Source organism: Rhinopithecus roxellana, chromosome 5 (assembly GCF_007565055.1).
Source record: "Rhinopithecus roxellana isolate Shanxi Qingling chromosome 5, ASM756505v1, whole genome shotgun sequence".
NCBI classification, from domain to species: Eukaryota; Metazoa; Chordata; class Mammalia; order Primates; family Cercopithecidae; genus Rhinopithecus; species Rhinopithecus roxellana.
The window spans coordinates 28,600,448-28,622,868 of NC_044553.1; the positions used below are offsets into that span (position 1 = coordinate 28,600,448).

Consider the following 22,421-nt stretch of genomic DNA (forward strand, 5'->3'; position numbering starts at 1 on the left):
ACGCTGTCAGTGAGGCTCACCTCCCGAAGATCTTCAGACAGAGGGAGGAGGAGATCTGAGCTCAGTGCGAGCCTCCCCTGCTCCTGCCTGCCCACCCTACCTGAGGGCTCTACTCACCACTCTGCTTGTCAGCACTCCCAAGCTAATGGGGGATTGGGGCTCCTAGAGCGGGCTCATCAGCAGGACTCTGGGCAGTGGTCAGGAATTTGTCGTGCCCCTCGTTGTGGTCACCCACAAGCCACAACACCTATCCCTGTAGCTCCAGCAGGTTCACCTGGAGGGAGGGGTGCTTAGCTGCCATGCTGGTGCCAGTGCCCAAGTTCACCCCCACCCCCACTCCCACCCCCACAGAGATGTTGCACACCCTACTTGCATCTCCTGGTCCTGGGCCAGCCTGATGATGTCCTCCTCTCACACTGACGCATTTTGGCACTGCCCCCTGGCTGATGTACTTTCCTCTGGGAGGACAGAGCTCAGAGGCTGGGGCCCTCTGACAGCCCAGCAGCTCCCGCTGCCGTACCCTGGCCTCCGGCTCACTTATGGTGTCTGTCCCGAGAGGTGGATGAATCGAAGCTCTATTTACTCCACCGGCTCCTTCAGGTCCACCTTGTCCTCCATAAAGTCACACTGGAGCCAAAATAATGGGATCACATCTCAAGAATCACCTGCCTTCTGCTGCCCACACTGTTCTTGGCCCATGCCAGGACCTACTCAGCTGCACCTTCTCCATGGACCCCTGCAGGGCTTGGTGGGTCTCCCCACACACAGACTTACCCCCAGTCCCTGGGGTCCTTTGGGATGAAGCCACTGGGTGAGCCAGGGGCTGGCAGCACACCCTTTGCTCTTCCTGGGCACTGGCTCCCGTGTCATTGAAAAATGCCACCTGAAGGCAAGAGGTGAGTATTCTTGTAGGGACACACATAGAACAAGCGGGGCAGGGAGGTGGAGTGCAGCCCCTTCCCTTGGGGCTCAGAGTGTGCACCTGTTGGTCACAGGTGAAATGGTGTTTGATCACTGGCTCCCGGAAGGAGTGAAAGTCCACAGAAATCAGAAGGCGGGGAAACCAAGAACATAAAGGGATCTGGGAGGGACCACCGAGGAAGGTGACAAAGTAGGGGCAGGGAAAGTCAGGCTCACCTGGCCTCCAGGCTCTCCAGGTCCCCTGGGATGTTCAGGATGGGCCGAGGCGCCTCCTCCTCCTCACTGTCCAGATGTCCTCCTCCATATCCTCTAGGGGGTGGCCAGAGGGGTCCTCAGACAACCCAACAAGGGAAGTACTGGGGGCCCACCTCTGCCCCCACCCTCATTGTGTAACCCTGAATCAGCCCATTCCCAGAGGGGAATGAGCTGTTCTTTATTTTTACTTTTAAGAACCAAGATCTTACCATATTGCCCAGGCACAGTCCCACTACCGATTGGTGTGGGAGTCCTGACCTGGTCCCTTTCTGACCTGGGCCAGTTCTCCTGTCCTTAGGCAACCTGATGGCCTCTTGCTCCCAGGAGGTCACCATATTGATACCGAACTTAGCACGGACACCCGGTTGGCATAATGACCAGCTGTCTTAAAGGTCTCTTCCAACTCCTCAATCCTATGCTGCTAACAGTCCCCTTTTCCTCCCGGGGCTCTCGCCTCTTCCTCCCAGTGGTCTCCCGTACCTTCCCCAGGGAGAGCCATGAGGCTCAATTGGGCTTTAGCCGCTGTTTCTGCTGGCTGGTAGCTTCCAGGTGGTCCTAAGAGGCCAGGAAAGAGGGTTAGAAGGCATGGAGGTTGCCAGGTTGTCCCTCTCGGGGCCCTGTCCTCAGCAACTCCCTCCCCTGGGTCTCCTGCAACTTTTGGCGGGCCATCTTAGCCACTGCTTTGCCCTGAGCTTCCTGCTGCTGCAGCTGGTCCAGGAGCTGGGTCTGCAGCAGTAACTGCCTGTTCAGCACCTCCTTCTCAGAGGTCAGCTGCTGATAAGTGGCCACCTGCTGCTAAGCGACCACATACTGCTGCAGGTGACACAGGTACTGGTCTCCCTACTGCTGCAGACTCTGAGCCTCTTGGCTCTTCAGCTCCACCTGCAGGAAGACCCTGGGCATGAGGGAATTTACTAGTTGGTTTCCAGATTCCTGGCCCATTAATAGGGTAGCAAGGGCACTGTGGGGCTCTGTGGCCTCCCCCAGTCCCCTGGTCCCTTGCTCCAGGCCTAAGAGACTGCCTTCCTTGCCTAGAACCCCATGCATCCTTCCCCAGCCTCAAATCCCACATCCTTTCCCCCACCATTTAAACTGTAGGCCACAGACTGGTGGAATAGCAAGGAGAGCCAACCACCATCTGCTAAGTGTACTACATGCCTACTGTTTCCATGTGTTATCTCATTTAATCCTGAGCACCTCTGCAAGGAAAACACTAACCTCCTTTTGAAGTTAAAGAAACAGAGACGTAGAGATGCAAGGTAGTTGAATGATAACCAGTGGAACTGAGGCCAGAATCCAGTTTGAATCTGAGGAGTCTTTTTGGTTTATCCATTTGGTTTGGTTTTGAGACAGTGTCACTCTGTGTCCCAGGCTAGAGTGCAGTGGTGTGATCTCAGCTCACTGCAAACTCCACCTCCTGGGCTCAAATGATTCTCATGTCTCAGCCTCCTGAGTAGCTGGGATGACAGGCATGCACCACCAGGCCTGGCGAATTATTTTTTTTTTTGAAATTGTAGTAGAGATGAGGTTTTGCCATGTTGGCCAGGCTGGTCTCAAACTCCTGACCTCAAGTGATTCTCCTGCCTCAGCCTCCCAAAGTGCTGGGATTACAGGCATGAGCCACCACACCCAACATAAGGAGCCTCTTTTTTTTTTTTTTTTTGAGGCAGAGTCTCGCTCTGTTGCCCAGACTGGAGTGCAGTGGCTGGATCTCAGCTCACTGCAAACTCCGCCTCCTGGGTTTATGCCATTCTTTTGCGTCAGCTTCCCCAGTAGCTGGGACTACAGACGCCTGCCACCTCGCCTGGCTAGTTTTTTGTATTTTTTAAAAGAGACGGGGTTTCACTGTGTTAGCCAGGATGGTCTCGATCTCCTGACCCCGTGATCCGCCCATCACGGCCTCCCAAAGTGCTGGGATTACAGGCTTGAGCCACCACACCTGGCCAACCTCTTATGCCACTGTCTCTTTCCCTGTGACTTGAGGGCTCCATGCCTCTAGCTGGGATGATGATGTCCAGACCTAGGGGGGAGCCCAGGGCTCCCCACCTCTAAAACTCAGAGGGCAGGAAGCAAGAAACAGTCATAGGACTGCCCTGGAGAGTGGTGGGGTGACCTGCCCCCAGGCTGCAGCTGCCTCTGGCCTGGCACCTCCCCTCCCCAGAGGCTGGTGCCCACCTCCCAGCCCTTCTTGGATGGGTCAGAGGTTACCCTGTCTTTCAGCTCGCCCAGCTTCTTCAGCTCCTTTACTTGCTGCTCCAACTGCAATGCACTCTTGTTCTCGTTGTTCTGGACAGAGAGAAGCAATCATTGGCCACCCACTATAGCTGGAGACCCCAGAACTTGGTGTCTGCCTCCCATAGCACCGGGAAGGGTGGAGGCAGGTTAGAGAAATCATCCCCTCTCTCCCACAGCCATCAGAGGAGGGCTGTGGCTCACAGGTGCCTTTAGAGGTACCATTTCATGTGAGGGCTACATTGCCCCATTTTACAGGTGGGGAAACAAAGGCCTGGAGGGCTAAGGAAGAGGGCAGGCTCCCCAGGTGGGGCAACCCACCAGCTCCTCAAAGCTGCCGTGTGGCTCCACCTGCTGCTTGTAGAGGGCTTCCCACCCCAGCTCCAGCATCCTCTCCAGCTCCCGCAGCCTCTCCAGCTCCCGCAGTGTCTCCTGCTCCCACAGCCTCTGATCCTGCTCCCGCAGCCTCTCCTGTTCCAGCAGCTCCTCCACTTGGTCCAGCAGCTGTTCCTCCTCCAGCAGCCTCTTCTGCTCCTCCTGTCGCCTCTCCCGTTCCAAAAGCTTCTCCACCTGCTCCAGCAGCCTCTCCTGCTCCCGCAGTCTCTCATCCTGCTCCCACAACCTCTCCTGTTCCAACAGTTCCTCCACCTGGTCCAGCAGCCTCCCCTGGTCCAGCAGCCTCTCCTGTTCCTCCTGCCACCTCTCCTGTTCCAATAGCTTCTCCACCTGCTCCAATAGCCTTTCCTGCTCTGGCAGCCTCTTCTCCTCCCACAGGCTCTCATCCTGCTCCCACAGCCTCTCCTCTTCCAGCAGCTTCTCTACCTGGTTCAGCAGCCTCTCATGCTCTAGCAGCTTCTCCTCCTCCTCCTCCCGTCTCTCCCGTTCCAAGAGCTTCTTCACCTCCTCCAGCAGCCTCTCCTGTTCTGGCAGCCACTCCTGCTCCCATAGCCTCTCCTCCTGCTCATGTATCCTCTTCTCCTGCTCATGTATCCTCTCCTCCTGCTCACGTATCCTCTCCTCCTGCTCACGTATCTTCTCCTCCTGCCCAGATAGCCTCTCCTCCTGCTCACGTAGCTTCTCCTCCTGCTCACGTATCCTCCCCTCCTGCTCACGTATCCTCTCCTCCTGCTCACGTATCCTCCCCTCCTGCTCACGTATCTTCTCCTCCTGCACAGATAGCCTCTCCTCCTGCTCATGTAGCTTCTCTTCCTGCTCACATAGCCTCTCCTCCTGTCTCCTGTTCAGGAGATTCAACGTCTGATTGTTTTCCACCTCGGCCTGGAGCTGTCTTCCCAGACTCTCTAGCTCCTTCCTTAGGTGTTTGGTCTCATCTTGTAGCTGCTCCACCTCAGAGGGCCCTGCTGGGGGATCTGGGGCCGGGGATTCAGCTGAGAAAGGAAGCAGACAATAAGGGCCTCTGGATTCTCAAAAAAAAAAAAAAAAAAAAAAAAAAAAAAGAAAAAATCCTCCCATTGGTGCAGAGCTCCTCCTCTCAGGCTTCCCAAACTTGTCCTCACTGCTAATGAGTCCTCGCACCCAGATGGTAGCCAGTCTTCCAAGCCACTTTCAGATGGAGAGCACTGTGGCTGACAACCAGCACTCCTCCCTCTTTGCTGATGGGGACACCAAGTCTCAAGCAGATGACAAGGCTTGCAGTCTCCTGGCACAGACCTCTCTCCCTCTGCCTCAAAGCCCTTCCATCCACCCACCTCCCTGGGGCATTCTAAGCTACCCCCACCACCCTCTGATGCCGGTCCTGCTCCCAGGTCATGCCAGCCCCATCTTACCCCTCTGGTGTTTGAGTTTGAACAAGCTCCTCCCAAGCTTCTGTACCCGATATATCTCATGCTTCTTCTCCTCCTTCAATGTGTGAACCTGCCCAAAGCACAGGGTGAAAGGGCCCTGGTGATAGGGGCTGGTGAACCTCTAGAGACAGAGTTTGAGAAAGGTCCCCCCATTCTGCCAGCTTACGATTTAGAAAGGTGCGTTCATTCAACATCTACTGAGCACCTACAGCCAGGTATGGTTCTTCACAGCAGAGATATAAGACAGAAAAGGACAGACAGGAGCCCTTGGCCCTGAGGTTTCCATTCTAGGGGCCTTTAAATCTCGGACTCCCAGAGCTAACAGAGACCTTTGATACTCTCTACCTCCTCCAGAAACACGAGCCCAAGGAGGAGAGAAGGTTTGTCCAGAATCAAAAAGCAATTTAGGGACTGAGTCAGGGCAGAAATACGGGCCCCTGACAAACAGGCTAGTGTTTCCCTGAGAGGCAACCCCAGGGGGTGTGTGGCAAGAACTCAAGCAGGGGTGTCTGGAGAAGAGAGAGTCAGCAAAGAGGGCAGTGCAGAAGAGCCATGCTACACGTTCTGTGCTCTAGGGTCCATCCAGGTGAGGCCTGCATGCCCCAGTTCCCCATTTTCCCTTGGTACCAGGGGCCCCTAGCCCCTTTACTCAGAGCCCCAATGGGAAATGAATACAGGATTGGCAGAGTGGAATCAGAGGACGCCACTGGACTCTTCCAGTGAATGGATGTTTTCACTGAGTTGACTGATTATTGCGGAGCTTTGAGTCTGGGGCTCCTGCTAGTTCTTGGTACTGGCTCTGAGGTGCATGCAGAGAGGAGGAGTTAGAGGAGGATTGCGGGGAGGGATAGAGAGAACAATCATTAGGGCTGGGGAGGGGAGTGTGTGGGCTGTCTCAGCTGGCAGACGGGCAACCAGCCCCTGCTGTGGGAGGAAGTTGGAGGGCTGGCCTGCAGGGTCACTAAACCTATGCCCAGGGCCTCTTACCTGTAGATCTTTCAGGGTAGTAGATGACACAGGGCCCTCCCTGTAGACACCTGTTGCTGACTACAAGAGATGAGAGTGCACATGGAGATGATCTCTCCCTCCTCAGTGCTTAAGCCCTCTAACTTCCTTTCTTCCCCATCAACTGACAAAAGTTTCTTTTCTGCGTATCTTGGAACCTTTGTCCCATAACTCCTTTGTGCCAGCTTCTCTCATGGTTTTTATCACCTCACCATCTCACTCTGGGGCCCTTTCAGTGACTCCTAAACGGACAGCCTGATGGCAAGTGGCTCTTCTCCTTAGCCTGGCTTCCCCTTGAGACTGGAGATGAGGAAAATCAAACAGCAATGACCATTTCCTGGGTGTCCTGGGTGTTTACAGCAGGCCATGTACTAAGGATTCTCATAAAAGCAACAGTCCATCCAGAATCTTAACAATTATCCTCTACTGCCCCTTGGGCCCCCTGTCCCCAGAAGCCTCTCCAGCCAAGACTCACATCCCCAGGTGAGCAGTAACCAGCAGAAGTGGTTGTGTCAGGGCTACTGCCATTGATTTTCTTTTTCCTGTTAGCTCCTGCTGGAACACCAGGGCTCTTCCTCTGCCAATATTCTTTTAACTGTGGGAAAGAAGAGCAGTAACATTCATGAGAACTATCAGTCCCTACAGCCACATCCTCCTTTAGAGTTTTGACAAAATACTCTTATACACCATCTGATTTAATGCCACCACCAACTCTACAAGGTGTTGTCACAATCATTTAGTGACTGAGAGGGATTGATATCATGGTTAGAAAAAAAAAAAAAAAACAAAAGAAAAAGGCAATACTGGAACTTAAACTCAGTCTTCTGACTCCAAGCTCTGGGGTTTTGCCATGAATCAGTAGCTTCCAGGGACAAAAACCGGGGCAGAGTTTGAAAAGTAAGCATGAAGCAGGCAGGAACTGTATGCCGTGTGGTTTAGAGTCATACATCCTCACACGTCTGTTAATGTGAAGAAGTGCACCAGTACCTCTCACACTTTCATATCAATGTGTCCTCACAGCAGAAGGCAGCTTTTCTGTTAAATCTGGGAATTTATCAGAAAGAGGACAACCCAAGCCTGATTTCAGAGAGAAGTCTGGTATATGCTTTGAAACCTATGTGACTGTCATCCCTAAGGACATTAATGTTTTATCTCAAGAGAATCAGGTGAATCAGATGCTTCAGAAAGATGTCCCACATTCATCCTGTGGCACTCCAAGTACCCCAGGTTGAGATGATATGAGGAAGATTCAAGTTGTCTAGTTCAGTTTCCCAAGATCTGCTCCACTGAAGATGAGCTAATCTCACTTCAGAGACCACTGACTGAAGGACAGTCTGGTCCCAGAACCGTGGAGAACTCAGAAAAGAATGTTAAAGTCTCTCTGCAAAGTAGAAGCCTGGGAGAAAACCAAACCAAACCTGTTCTCCCATGGCCACCCAGAGATACTGTCAACGTTTTGAGCACACAGGGGAAGTGCAGGCTTTTCCCACTGTCAATGTCTATGTTAAGGGAGTAAGGCAGCCTGAAACCTCTTGCTCTTGATTCCCACAGTCCCCATTCCCCTTCCAACTGGAAATTTGTGCTGTGACCAGAGGATCCGGAATGGGGTGAGAAAACTTAGGGGACTGGGTTGTAAGATCAAAGGCTGGTCTTGCAGCAGTAATGACAGTTCCTAGGGGAACTGTGACATCACTACATTCCACTCCTCCCAGTTGAGGGGACCACATCAGTGCAATGCCCAAGTCGCCACTCCAAGATTGGGTAGGGAAACACAGGGTTCAGACCCAGGTCGTCAGAGACGCCAGCCCAAGAGCCCAAGGAGGTCGAGCTTGGGGCAGCAGGAGGGGAGGGCAGAGTCCGCAGTAGGAAGACCTGGGAGTCACCAGCCCAAAGTCACCCAGGGAACACTGGCGAGTGCGGGGCCTGGGCTGGGGGACCCAGGTCCTGGGAGACACAAGCCCAAAGAGCCCAGGGAGGTTGGGCTTGGGGCAGCAGGAGGTGAGGGCCAGAGTATGGAGCGGGGAGCCCCCGGAGTCACCCGCCCAAAGTCACCCTGGGGTAAAGATTGGCAAGGGCAGCAATTGGGCTGCTTGCTGAAGGGGTGGGACTGATTGACAAGAATTTGGTGGGGGGGAGCCCAGAGTCGCTGGTGTTGGGGGTCCCAATCAGGTATGCCTCAGGACTGGTATGGACTCTTTCAACGGTCTTGTCATTGGAGGGGATCTGTGACTGCATTGGGGGCTATGATCTGGTGCGTTTTACCTTTTTCTTGGCTGCGGTGAATTTTCCCTGTCGTGTTTTTTCTGACATCATGGGGTGCGGAGGGAGGCGGGGTTGGGGTCACATCAGCAAAATCCCAGTGAGCACGGCTGAATGCCTCCAGTCACCTACTAGGTCGCTGTGCAACTGAGCCAGAGGAGGCGTAACCAGGGCCCCACTAGAACTCAGAAGAGGGGCGTGGCCTTAATGCTCCAAGCCCATTGGTCAGTGAGAAAGATGAAAGGGAAAGGAGGCATGGCCAGGCAGCAGGGAGTCCAGAGGGACCTGTGGCATCACAAGGAAAGCTGCCCAAGCAACCGCTGTCCCTGCCCACTCACAGAGAGGGGAGGGGGCCGCCCATTCTGGGAGAGGGGAGGGGCTGGCCTTTGCTTTAAAAGCTTTCAAACTGTAAAAAATAAACTTAAAAAGGTATATGTGTGTATACTTTATATATATGTGTGTGTCTGTGTGTGTGTATCTATGTGTTCCTCCAGAGCGGTCTTCATTATCCAGCTTCTATGCAAAGCCTATGATTTTGGCCTATATTTTTCATCTTCAAATGGAGTACAAGAATTACCAGTATCACCTTAACTGAGATACAGATCCTATAAAAATGGAAAATCAATAGCATGCTTGGTGGTTAATGAAGCAGACTATAGTATCCAACATTCCAATATGACAAAATTATCACAGTGATTTCTCTTTTTTCGAAAAATGTTTCTCTTATTCTCCTACTTTATTAAGATTTGTTTTTAAAATAAGAAACATGTCTAATATCTTTAAAAACACAAAACTTTTGGGCGAGGTGTGGTGGCTCCTGCCTGTAATGCCATCACTTTGGGAGGCTGAGGTGGGTGGATCGCCTGAGGTCAGGAGTTCAAGACCAGCCTGGCCAACATGATGAAACCCCATCTCTACTAAAAATACAAAAACTAGCCATGTGTGGGGGTGGATGCCTGTAATCCCAGCTATTTGGTTGGCTGGGGCAGGAGAATTACTTGAACCCAGGAGACGGAGGTTGCAGTGAGCCAAGCTCACGCCCCTGCACTTCAGCCTGGATGACAGAGCAAGACTCCATCTCAAAAGAAATAAAATAAAATAAAATACAAAATAAGTAAGAACACAAAGCTTTCAATTAAATAACCAATTAAAGCACTCTACTGGTTTAAGAGAAATATAAGTCCCATTTTTCTAGAATTGCCTGACCTCTCTAAGCCTTGTAAATGAAACTGAATTTCTCACTTGATACTTGGCTATGATTTGCAATCATGAAAACCAATAATTATGTTATGTCACTGTGCACTGCTTGTTACCTGAATTCCACACTAGGCTGGGATCAAGGGTTGAATCTTTCATGATTTTCTCCATAACCTGTGTGCTTCTTATCCCAGACCAAAGTAAGCTTTTTTCTAGAGTTCTACAATTTACAGTTAATAGACAAGAGTGGTTCTCAAAATGTAGTCTATGGACTAGCAGCACCAGCAGTACCTGAGATCTTTTTACAAGTGCGAATTCTCAGGCCCCACCCTGGACCTGGTGAATCGGAAACTCTGGAGTAGGGCTCAGCAGTCTGTGCCGCAGCAGTCCCTCCAGGTGTTCAAGAACCTCTGGCATACAGCAGGTAGAAAAATATGTTTCCTTCTGTAGGTCCAAAGCCAGGGATACCATATGTTCTACTGTGGGGAAAAGAAAGAGAGATCAGTCTGTTACTGTGTCTATATAGAAGGAAGTAGACATAAGAGACTCCATTTAGTGCTGTATTTGAAATGCTGTTAATCTGTGACCCTACCCCCAACCTTGTCCTTGCAAGAAACATGCACTGTGGTGACTCAGGTTTAATGGATATTGGGCTGTGCAGGATGTGTCTTTGTTAAACAAGTACATGAAGGCAGCTTGCTGGTTAAAAATCCTGTCCGTCCCTGGGCAATGGAACATCTCTGGGTAAAACCCATTGTGTGCTTTGTTTACTGAGCAAGGAGAAAACCGCCTTTAGGAATAAGGTGGGACTTGCTGGAGCTATGCTGCTAAAAGGCTTATGGAGATGTTCACATATGCATCTCAAGGCACAGCATTTTCCTTTAAACTTATTCATGTTACAAGGATTTTTGTTCATATGTCTTACTGCTGATTTCCTCCCTACAATGATCCTATTGTCCAGCCACTCCCTTATCTTTTTGATGGTAAAGATAATTATCAATAAATACTAAGGGAACTCAGAGGCCGGTGCCGGTGTGGGTCCTCTGTAAGCTGAGCACCGGTCCCCTGGGCCCCACTTTTCTTTCTCTATACTTTGTCTCTGTGTCTTATTTCTTTTCTCAAGTCTCTCATTCCACCTAATGAGAAACACCCACAAGTGTGGAGGGGCAGGCCACCCCTTCATTCTACCTTGTTATACAACAACAGCATGGAATTAAAAGACATAAATCTCCTTCCGACTCCCACCCTCTATCCAAGGTGTTTTATTTTTATGAGTTCAGTAAGAAAACAAGTGGCAATCAGAGATTTAGTCTAAAACATATATTTACAAGTGTCAGTTCTCATCCAGCCTGATCTCATACAGAACCATTTATATCCTGTTACATCTCAAGTTTTAAAAATGTATCTTCACAATGTGAGACTCAGGCACACTGGCAGTTCTATAACAAAACACCAAGTAGATCGGAATGTCCAGCCTTACTCCAGAAGAAAAGTGGAATCATTGGCTATATTTGCAAATTGCATTCAACAGGAAATTTAAGTTTTGAATTTTTTTTCACCTTCACACTTCCAAGTTAATAGAATTAAACCAGAATACGCCATTCTTTCAAAGCCTCTAGCCAGGCAAAGTTTTACTGTATTATTTCTTGCTTTCAATGGATATAAAGCAGATTCCTGGTAGGCACATTTTGTATACCTGCAAAGATGCAGAACAAAACAGTTCCATCTGTTCAACATTAAAACAAAAGTCCTGTAAACCTGGGATGGTGAGTGTAATACTTCAGCATTAGCCCCAAAGCCTCAAATATTAAAAGATACCAAGAACACCACTACCAATCAAAGCTAAACTCTCTACCAGGAGCAGTAGTTCATGCCTGTAATCCCAGCACTTTGGCAAGCCAATGTGGGAGGATTACTTGATGTCAGGATATGAAGACTAGCCTGGGCAGCATAGCGAATTCACATCTCCACAAAAAAATTTTAAAGATTAGCTGGGCGTAGTGGCACACAGCTGTAGTCGTAACTAGTTGTCAGGCTGAGGTTGGTAAATTGCTTGAGCCCAGGAGTTTGAGAGATAGGGTAACATAGTAAGACCCCATCTATACAAAACATTAAAAAATTAGCTGTGCATGTGGTGACGCATGCCTATAGTACCAGCTACTCAGAAAGTTGAAGCAGGAAGATCACTTGAGCCCAGGAGTTCAAGATTACAGTGAGCTACAATTGGACCACGGCATACCAGCTGGGTGACAGAGTGAGACCCAAGCTCAACACACACACACACACACACACACACACACACACACACACCCTGAAAGAGCACAAACACATTCCTCCATATATCTCAACTTTCTGAGCCCAACACAAACACATTCACACATTCCTCAGCCCTGGGCCCAGCACAAACACATTCCTCCATATATCTCAACTTCCTGAGCCCAACACAAACACATTCACACATTCCTCAGCCCTGGGCCCAGCACAAACACATTCCTCCATATATCTCAACTTTGGAAAAACACCACCTGGAGAGTCCCCCGATAAGGTCACAACCGTTTGTGGTTTTACTGAAAGCGCGGGAACCAATAGAAAACTACTAAATGTATAACTTAAAATGACAACCAATTGTAATGCTGTAACCAAAAGAATACCCTTGTTCCTCTGTAACTTAGCATGTCCTGTTTACATCCGGCTATAAAAAGCGAACACACATATCGTTCAGGGCCCTCTTGTACGTTGTGGAATGGAGGGACCGAGTTCGAACTTGCAGTAAAGATCCTTGCCGCTTGGCTTTGACTCTGGACTCTGGTGGTCTTCTTCGGGGAATAAACGGTCTGGACATAACATTTGGGGGCTCGTCCGGGATTCCCCAAGCCCACCAGACCCCTGGTCAACGGATCTACCAGGAGCTGCGGGTAGGTGAGCCGGCTTGTCTCTGTTTGTCTTGTTTGTCTGTATCTGTTCTGAACCTGTGTCTGTGACTCACGAGGTCTGAAACTGAAGCTGACACAGTCCTGGCGGACGCGCTATAGGACGGCCAGCGGAGACTGGTGGGAGACGTCCCCTGGCTCTCGCCTGATTTAGATTTCTATCTGAACTGATTCTGACCCGGGCTTCCGGAGCGTGCTTGCGGCTAGATATTATAGATACTCCAGTTTTCCTTTGCAGGAATCCTAACCCATCTTCTTTTGCAGGAAGAGACTACAAACTATTACAGAATGGGTAATACCCAGAGCACACCCCATCTCTCCTTATAAATAATTTCAAGGATGTTAGGGCAAGGGGCCATGATCTTAGTGTGGAAATCAGGAGAAGAAAGCTAATTACTCTGTGCCGTTTCAAATGGCCCACCTTTAATGTAGGGTGGCCACCCGAAGGGACATTCTGTCTTCCCGTCATCACTAGAGTAAAGTCCAAGGTTTTCCTACCTGGGCGGGCTGGCCACCCAGATCAAATCCCATATATCCTCATATGGCAGGTCCTTGTTGAGAACCCGCCCCCTTGCCTGTCCCCTTTCCTACTAGCCCCTGGACCCTGTAAGACACTGGTTGCTCCGCCGCTAAAATCCAAGCAACCGACTGCCCCCCCATCCCGTTTTACCTGATAGTGAGGACCCACTGTCCACAGAACCCCCTCCGTACCCCTTCGGGCCCCATGCTCCAGCCCCCCGGGCTGAGCCACAGGAAGAGGCAGGCGGACGGGAGGTGGCCGGCACACCCGAGCCCACTGAAAGTGAAAGTAACTCTGAAGGGCCGGCGGGGCGGATGCGAGGGTGCACTTTGCGGATTAGCCCCACCCCCCCAGCTGCGTGACTCCACAGTGGCTCTACCCCTTCGGGAAATAGGACCCCCAGATGACACGGGAATCCCCAGATTCCAGTACTGGCCATTCTCCACCAGTGATCTGTATAACTGGAAGACTCAGAGTGCCCGGTTTTCAGACAACCCCAAAGATTTAATGGCTTTACTAGATAGTGTCATGTTCACCCACCAGCCCACTTGGGATGATTGTCAGCAGCTCCTCCGAATCTTGTTCACAATGGAGGAGCGAGAGAGAATACAGGTAGAAGCTAGAAAGCTTCCCAGGGGACGACGGTCAACCGACTGCCAACCCCGACCTCATAAATGTGACTTTTCCTCTGACCAGGCTGGCGTGGGACTACAACACAGCAGAAGGTAGGGGACGTCTACACCTTTATCGCCAGACTCTAATGGCGGGTCTCCGGGCAGCTGCTCGCAAGCCCACTAATTTGGCTAAAGTATACTCTGTTCTGCAGGGAAAGGCAGAAAGCCCAGCTACCTACTTAGAAAGATTAATGGAAGCTTTTAGACAGTACACCCCCATAGACCCAGAGGCCCCAGGAAGTCAGGCAGCTGTTGTAATGTCTTTTGTAAATCAGGCAGCCCCAGATATTAAGAAGAAACTCCAGAAATTAGAAGACTTAGAGGGAAAACAGATTCAGGACCTTCTTCAGATAGCCCAGCGAGTTTACAATAATACAGATACTCCAGAGGAAAGGCAATTTAAGGCCACTGAAAAAATGACCAAGGTCCTGGCAGCAGTAGTACAGAAAGAGCATCTACAGCCAGAGAACACCCAACCTAGGCAGTCCCCCAGACATGATAATCTGAGCAAAGACCAATGTGCCTACTGTAAGGAGGCTGGCCACTGGGTAAAAGACTGCCCCAAAAAGAAACAATGCAGAGGACAGGGACCCCCTAGGTCTACACCCGTACTAGTCACTCAAGATGAAGACTAGGGAAGACGGGGTTCGGACCCCCTCCCCGAACCTAGGGTAACTTTGCAAGTGGAGGGGTCCCCAGTTCAGTTTTTGGTCGATACGGGAGCACAGCACTCGGTCCTAGTTAAAACCAATGGAAAATTATCCTCCAAGTCCTCGTGGGTGCAAGGGGCCACAGGGATTAAGAAATACCCCTGGACAACACAAAGAACAGTAAACCTCGGAGCCAGGAATGTAACCCATTCTTTCCTGGTCATCCCTGAGAGCCCCTGTCCCCTACTAGGGCGAGACCTGCTAACTAAAATGGGAGCGCAGATCCATTTCCTCCCTGAGGGGCCCGTCGTGACCAACTCCCAAAATCAGCCTGTGTCCGTCCTGACCATAACCCTAGAAGATGAGTACCGGCTCCACCAGGAGCGAGCGGCCCCTGACCAGGACATAGCAACCAGGCTCCAGTAATATCCAGGAGCTTGGGCGGAAATGGGGGGCTTAGGATTAGCAAAACACCGTCCTGCCTTGTTTGTTGAACTCAAGCCTGGGACAGACCCCGTTCGGGTACGCCAATACCCGATGCCTCTAGAGGCCAAAGAAGGGATTGCACCACATATTCGCCAGCTCCTCGACCAAGGGGTCCTTCGCCCATGTCACTCGCCCTGGAATACTCCATTGTTGCCGGTACAGAAACCCAATAGCGTTGAGTACAGACCTGTACAAGACTTGAGAGAAGTCAATAAGAGGGTTATGGACATACATCCAACTGTGCCTAACCCGTACACCCTCCTGAGTACCCTAAACCCTAAACATCAATGGAACACTGTTTTGGATTTGAAAGATGCTTTCTTCAGTCTGCCTTTAGCCCCTCAGAGCCAAAAGCTCTTCGCCTTCGAGTGGACTGACCCTGAGAGGAGCATAAGTGGCCATCTGACATGGACCAGACTGCCGCAGGGATTCAAAAACTCCCCTACCCTGTTCGATGAAGCTCTCCATGAAGACCTGGGTGAGTACCGATGCAAACACCCTGAAATAACCTTACTACAGTATGTCGATGACCACCTGATTGCAGCCGAAACCCAAGAAGCTTGTATCCAAGGGACCAAGGGTCTCTTACAAGCTCTGGGGGATCTGGGCTACCGAGCCTCGGCAAGAAAGGCTCAAATCTGTAAACCAGAAGTAACATATCTGGGGTACCTGCTAAGAGGAGGGCAATGCTGGTTAACGGACGCCCGAAAGCAGACTGTTCTGCAGATCCCCAGGCCACAATCCACCTGACAAGTAAGGGAATTCCTGGGATCGGCGGGATTTTGTAGACTATGGATCCCTGGGTTCGCAGAGATGGCTAAACCCTTGTATCAGGCAACATGGGGACAACAGCCATTTAATTGGACAGAAGAAGCCGAGTCAGCTTTCCAACAGATCAAAACCGCCCTACTCTCTGCGCCCGCCCTGGTACTACCTGATGTCACCAAGCCCTTCCACTTATACGTGGACGAGAGCACGGGTGTCGCCAAGGCGGTGCTAACTCAGAACTTAGGTCCCTGGCGGAGGCCAGTTGCCTACCTGTCAAAGAAATTAGACCCAGTGGCTGCTGGGTGGCTCCCTTGTCTCCGAATGATTGCAGCCACGGCCCTGATGGTACAAGATGCTGATAAACTTGTCATGGGTCAAGAATTACGGGTCGTTACTCCACATGCCATCGAGGGTGTACTCAAACAGCCACCTGATCGATGGATATGTAACGCCCGGCTCACCCACTATCAAGGACTACTACTAAACCCCCTCAGGATAACTTTCCTGCCCCCAACAACCTTAAACCCTGCCTCGCTGCTGCCCAACCCGGACCTAAACGCCCCGCTCCATGATTGCACCGAGATACTAGCTCAGGTACACGGAATTCGAGAAGACCTGCAGGACCGCCCACTTCCTGACGCTGACCTCGTTTGGTTCACCAATGGGAGCAGCTTCATACACCAAGGCCAGAGGTATGCTGGAGCAGCAGTGACTTCAGAGACCGAGGTAATCTGGGTGGAACCCCTGCCCCGGGGACGTCGGCCCAGAGGGCCGAACTGATAGCGCTCGTCCAAGCTCTCACCTTAGGGGCAGGAAAGAAACTGACAGTATGCACAGACAGCTGATATGCTTTTGCTACGGCGCATATACATGGGGCCATTTACAGGGAGCAAGGGTTACTAACAGCTGAAGGAAAAGAGGTAAAAAACAAAAAAGAGATTCTAGCCCTGTTAACAGCCCTATGGAAACTGGAAAAATTGGCTATTGTACATTGCCCAGGGCATCAGAAACCAATCACTCCGATTACTTGAGGCAACTCTCTGGCAGACCAAACCGCAAGGAGTATGGCAAAGGCTCCCAGCCAACGCCTTGCACTCCAGCTCCCTGATCCGGGCCCCTGGGACTTGCCATATCTCCCTGATTATTCAGAAAAAGATCTCCAGTGGATCGACAAACTTCCCCTGAAATGGATCCAGAATGGGTGGTGGACTGATACTAATGACCAAACTATCCTACAGGCAAAATTAGGACAACAAGTGTTAGAACACATCCACCGAACCACCCACCTGGGTGCCAGGCAGATGAGAGACCTGATCAGACGCTCCAAGCTCAAAATCAGACGTATAGCCGAGACGGCCAGCAGCATCGTGACAAGTTGCAAAGTCTGCCGGCTTAGCAACGCCTATCCCCAACCTCAGGCTGCAATGGGAACAAGGCTCAGGGGAACCCGGCCCGGTATCTACTGGGAAGTAGATTTTACTGAGATAAAGCCAGGAAAATACGGATATCGGTACTTACTTGTCTTTGTAGATACTTTCTCAGGGTGGACTGAAGCATTCCCAACCAAAAGAGAAACCACTCAGGTTGTAGCAAAGAAAATTCTGGAAGACATCCTCCCCAGGTATGGCTTCACCGTCCAGATAGGGTCAGATAATGGGCCGGCCTTTGTTGCTAAGGTAAGTCAGGATTTGGCTTCCCTCCTTGGGGCAAATTGGAAACTACATTGCGCTTACAGGCCCCAAAGTTCAGGACAGGTAGAAAGGATGAATTGGACCTTAAAAGAGACCTTAACTAAACTGACTATGGAGACTGGCGCTAATTGGGTGGTCCTCCTCCCCTACGCTCTGTTCCGGGCCCATAATACCCCTTACAGACTGGGCCTTACCCCTTATGAAATCATGTATGGCAGACCCCCACCCCTGGTTCCTAGCCTAAAAGATGATTTGCTCAAATCTGAAACAGAAAATGTCTCTGAACTCTTATTTTCCCTACAAGCCTTACAGAAAGTTCATCAGGAAATCTGGCCCAAGCTGAAGGAACTATATGAAACCGGTCCCCCACCGACACCCCATCCGTACCAGCCGGGAGACTGGGTCCTGGTTAAGCGACACCGACAAGAGACCCTAGAACCCAGGTGGAAGGGACCACTCCAGGTACTCCTAACCACACCCACCACCCTGAAGGTAGAAGGCATCACGTCGTGGATCCACTACACCCACGTCAAACCAGTGGACCCGACCTCCGACCTTCTTGGGCCAATCACGGCAGCGACTGGAGCACCCGCCACGTGGACTGTGGACAGAGCTAAGAACAACCCCTTAAAACTCACCCTGCGCCGGCAGCATAGCTCACTGCAAACATGCAGCTAGGTAGTTTAACCCTAACGTTAGTCGCCCTAGTGGCCGCTGGGGCAAACACAAAACCAGCTCCTAATCCATTTGTCTGGAGATTCTGGCTTTATGAAAACCAAACCCATCCTGGGCAACCTCATAAGCCCGGGAAATTATTGGCCAGTGCTGATTGCACCTCCTCAGGGTGCAATGACCCAATCCTGCTAAATTTTACTGGTTTTCAGATAGCCAAACCAATGGCGCCAATAATATGTTTTGAGTTTGATCAGACTGAATACAATTGTAAACACTATTGGTGGCACCAAAATGCAGGCTGCCCCTATGGCTACTGCAACATGCACAAACCTCGGGTGTGGAGGCCAGACACAGAAGGCTGGAGGCCAAGATCCGAGAACTGGAATTTCGGGCAAGGCACCCAAGACACAGGTAAAATGTATACCTGGATAGTTAGGGACCCTTGGAACTCCCGCTGGACCACACCTCAACATGGGGCTGTATACTATTCTTCTTCCTCCACGTGGCCTAGCAGTCACCTCTATCTGTGGCGTGGCCTAGTTCAGGTACGGCCCCTGGTCCATGGAGATATCCAACGACAGTAGAACAGACTAACACAAGATTTACGTCCTTTCTCCTGGTTAGAATTATTACAAGAAGGATTAGAACTTGCTAACCTTACAGGACTTCACAGCTTGTCTGGCTGCTTTCTGTGTGCCACCCTAGGGCGCCCACCACTAACCACTGTCCCTCTGCCATGGGAATCCTCTACCCAAACCAACAACCTTCATAATCCCTTGAATGCCCCTATTCCTAATGTGCCACTGTACCTGAACCCCAGTCAGGAGAAGTTTCCCTACTGTTTTTCAGGCACTAACTCCAGCCTCTGCAACATCATGGTAACGCCCCCTAATACCACCCTAAGGGCCCCACCGGGCATATTCTTTTGGTGTAATGGGACATTATCTAAGAACCTATCTGGTCCCTCTGTTACCACCCTACTGTGTCTTCCTGTCACATTAGTTCCCCGGTTAACTCTACTAACTGCCGGCGAGTTCCTGGGGTACACCGGCAACTGGACTAGTACTGCTATTCACCCAGCCCCTAGACCGAGACCAGCACGAGCCATATTTCTCCCCCTCATTGCGGGAATCTCCCTCACCTCATCCCTCATCGTGGCCGGACTGGCAGGGGGAGCCCTAGGTCACACCCTCATAGAAAGCAACAAATTGCACCAACAATTTGCCGTTGCTATGGAGGAGTCGGCTGAGTCCCTTGCCTCCCTTCAGTGACAGCTCACATCCCTAGCTCAGGTACCCTTGCAGAACCGGAGGGCCCTAGACCTACTCACTGCTGAAAAAGGTGGTACATGTATGTTCCTAAAGGAAGACTGTTGTTTCTACATAAATGAGTCAGGGCTTGTAGAGAACCGGGTCCAACAGCTATGCAAGTTAAGCATAGAAATGAAAAAACAGCAATTTGCCTCAGCTGCAAACCAATGGTGGAATTCCTCTATGTTTTCTCTGTTAGCCCCCTTCCTTGGACCCCTGCTAAGTCTACTATTTCTGTTTACCGTAGGACCCTGTGTTATTAACCGAATTTGGCAGTTTGTCAGGGAAAGGTTTGACACCATACAGCTCATGGTCCTCAAAGCCCAATACCAACCTGTAGACACTGAAACAGAATCAGACTTATAAGACCCAAGATTGGCTCCAGAGGTACCTGAGAAAGTGGGGAATGAAAGAGCACAAACACATTCCTCCATATACCTCAACTTCCTGAGCCCAACACAAACACATTCACACATTCCTCAGCCCTGGGCCCAGCACAAACACATTCCTCCATATATCTCAACTTTGGAAAAACACCACCTGGAGAGTCCCCCGACAAGGTCACAACCGTTTGTGGTTTTACTGAAAGCGCGGGAACCAATAGAAAACTACTAAATATATAACTTAAAATGACAACCAATTGTAATGCTGTAACCAAAAGAATACCCTTGTTCCTCTGTAACTTAGCATATCCTGTTTATATCGGGCTATAAAAAGCGAACACACGTATCGTTCGGGGCCCTCTTGTACGTTGTGAAATGGAGGGACCAAGTTCGAACTTGCAGTAAAGATCCTGGCCGCTTGGCTTTGACTCTGGATTCTGGTGGTCTTCTTCGGGGAATAAACGGTCTGGGCATAACAACCCCACCACCACCAACAACAACAGCAACAAAAAACAGGGGAGGGTGACTAGGCTTACTGGGCTGGAAGGAATCACAATTTAAAATACAATCATTAGGAAAGATCTTACCGAGAAAGAGACAGTTAAGCAAAGACATGGAAACAGTAAGTTGTACCACAATGTCATTATCCCTGACGCTCCAAAGGTTCATGGGAGAGTGATGATCTTTAAAAAACCATTGTGTCAGGACTCTTTTTGTTGTAAATGATAGGAAAATAGGCTCACCATGACTTCAGTAACAAGGGAAAATGTATTAGCTCAAGGAATTGAAAAGTCCAGGTCAGGCTGGATTCAGGGGTCAAATATCATTGGGACACAATATAGTTCATTTTGTATTTCTGCTTTTTCTGTGGTGGATTATTTTCCAGTTCCATTTGGAGGTAGAATAGCTATCAGCAACCCCAGGCCAACATCCTACAGAGTTTAAGCCCAGAATGGAAGAGGGAGTGCCTCTTTACCAGCAGGCCAAGCAAAAATCTCAGTGCATCTTATTGGGTCACAGGCTCATCTGGGCTCATCTGAACACTTGACTATGATCAGGATCATATGGCTCTGATCAGCTGGGCTCAGTCACCTGCCTAACCCTGGAGTCACAGGGAGAGTCAACATACTGACAGTAGTGGAAGGTGGGGCCCCAAGGAAATATGGGGTGTTGACTGCAGAGTAGAGAAAGCAGCAAGTATCCATGATATCAGTGATCTAAAAATTTCTTTTATGACCTTGTGTAAGTTGTTGATGCAGATTCCTCCATGCCTAAAGGGTGGTTAATAGCAGATTACAGATTCCTCCCTAAGAGATGATCTACAGACAGCATAAGCTCCTTCAGTGGGACTCCTGGGTTTCTGGGGTCTCCTGTCACTACACAGGACATGTGAGCAGCACATTTACAAGCTCTCAGACCTTCAAGGGTGGCGAGATGTGTGGTTTTCAACTGGGACCTCTTGTGTTTCCTCCATGGGCTTTAGTGAGCCACATCACAAGTGCCTGACATCCCCATTGACAGAAGCTCAAGGCTTTTAGAGTCTAGTTCCACTCAGACTGACCTGTTACTTTTGGGGCCTGACAACATACTAGAGACATAGTCCTAAATTCTGAAAACCTAGTCCACTGCTTGAGTAGAATCTTGGTGTTTTTCTAGGAAACTCCATCTTTACACTTTGATGTTAGACAGTCCTGGGGCTAGATTTTGACTCTATCATTTACCTTCTGCAGGACCCTGAACAAGTCATATGACTGACTTCCTGAGCCTCAGGTTTCATATTTGCATAATGAGGTCATTAAAATGAGTAAATAAATGACCATGTATAAAGAATCTAGTAACAGCCTGGCATACAGTGGGAGCTCAGAAAATTTCTTTCATTTTTTTCCACTTCCCTGCTCCCTTTTCCATGAGGCCATTACCATGCTTCCCTGGAGTCCATGTTATGCAACTTGCAGATAAACCTGTCAAATAAAAAGGAAAGGAATGAAACGGATGGGTATATGAACCCTGGGGCAGAGCTGGGGGATGCGTAGTTGAGTGGAAAATCATAGGCTTTGGAATAAAACTGAATTTTAAATACAGGTCTCATCCATTGTTAGATTGAAGGTCTTGGGAAAATTACTTAATATTCTAGAGTACCAATACCCACAATGAAAAAAACAATTACTGCTGTTTACAGTGGTTGTGAGGGTTAGTTGAAATAATGTATCCTGGCACACAGGAGGCCTTTGATGAGTCCTAGTTCTCTTTGTTTGCAAAAGTAATGTAGGCCGGGCGCGGTGGCTCAAGCCTGTAATCCCAGCACTTTGGGAGGCCAAGATGGGCGGATCACGAGGTCAGGAGATCGAGACCATCCTGGCTAACATGGTGAAACCCCGTCTCTACTAAAAAATACAAAAAAACTAGCCGGGCGAGGTGGCGGGCGCCTGTAGTCCCAGCTACTCGGGAGGCTGAGGCAGGAGAATGGCGTGAACCCGGGAGGCGGAGCTTGCAGTGAGCTGAGATCCGGCCACTGCACTCCAGCCTGGGCGACAGAGCGAGACTCCGTCTCAAAAAAAAAAAAAAAAAAAAAAAAAAAAAAAAAAAAAGTAATGTAATACCTGGGTGACAGTGATTGACAATCAAGACGCTTACACACAAAAATGCCCAGACAAAATTAT

General features: G+C 50.1%; 1 protein-coding gene and 1 pseudogene across 1 annotated transcript; both read right to left on the bottom strand.

Annotated features, from left to right (window-relative positions):
• Positions 1-1,597: 1,597 nt before the first annotated feature.
• Positions 1,598-2,223, bottom strand: LOC115897540 (annotated as a pseudogene).
• A 1,008-nt stretch (positions 2,224-3,231) lies between these two features.
• Positions 3,232-8,564, bottom strand: LOC115897541 (putative golgin subfamily A member 6-like protein 3). The gene is given in 8 exon segments (XM_030930798.1): positions 3,232-3,462; positions 3,730-4,796; positions 5,196-5,268; positions 5,916-5,975; positions 5,977-6,012; positions 6,201-6,260; positions 6,694-6,813; positions 8,481-8,564. Coding segments are annotated over 8 exon segments (1,731 nt in total).
• Positions 8,565-22,421: the final 13,857 nt, after the last annotated feature.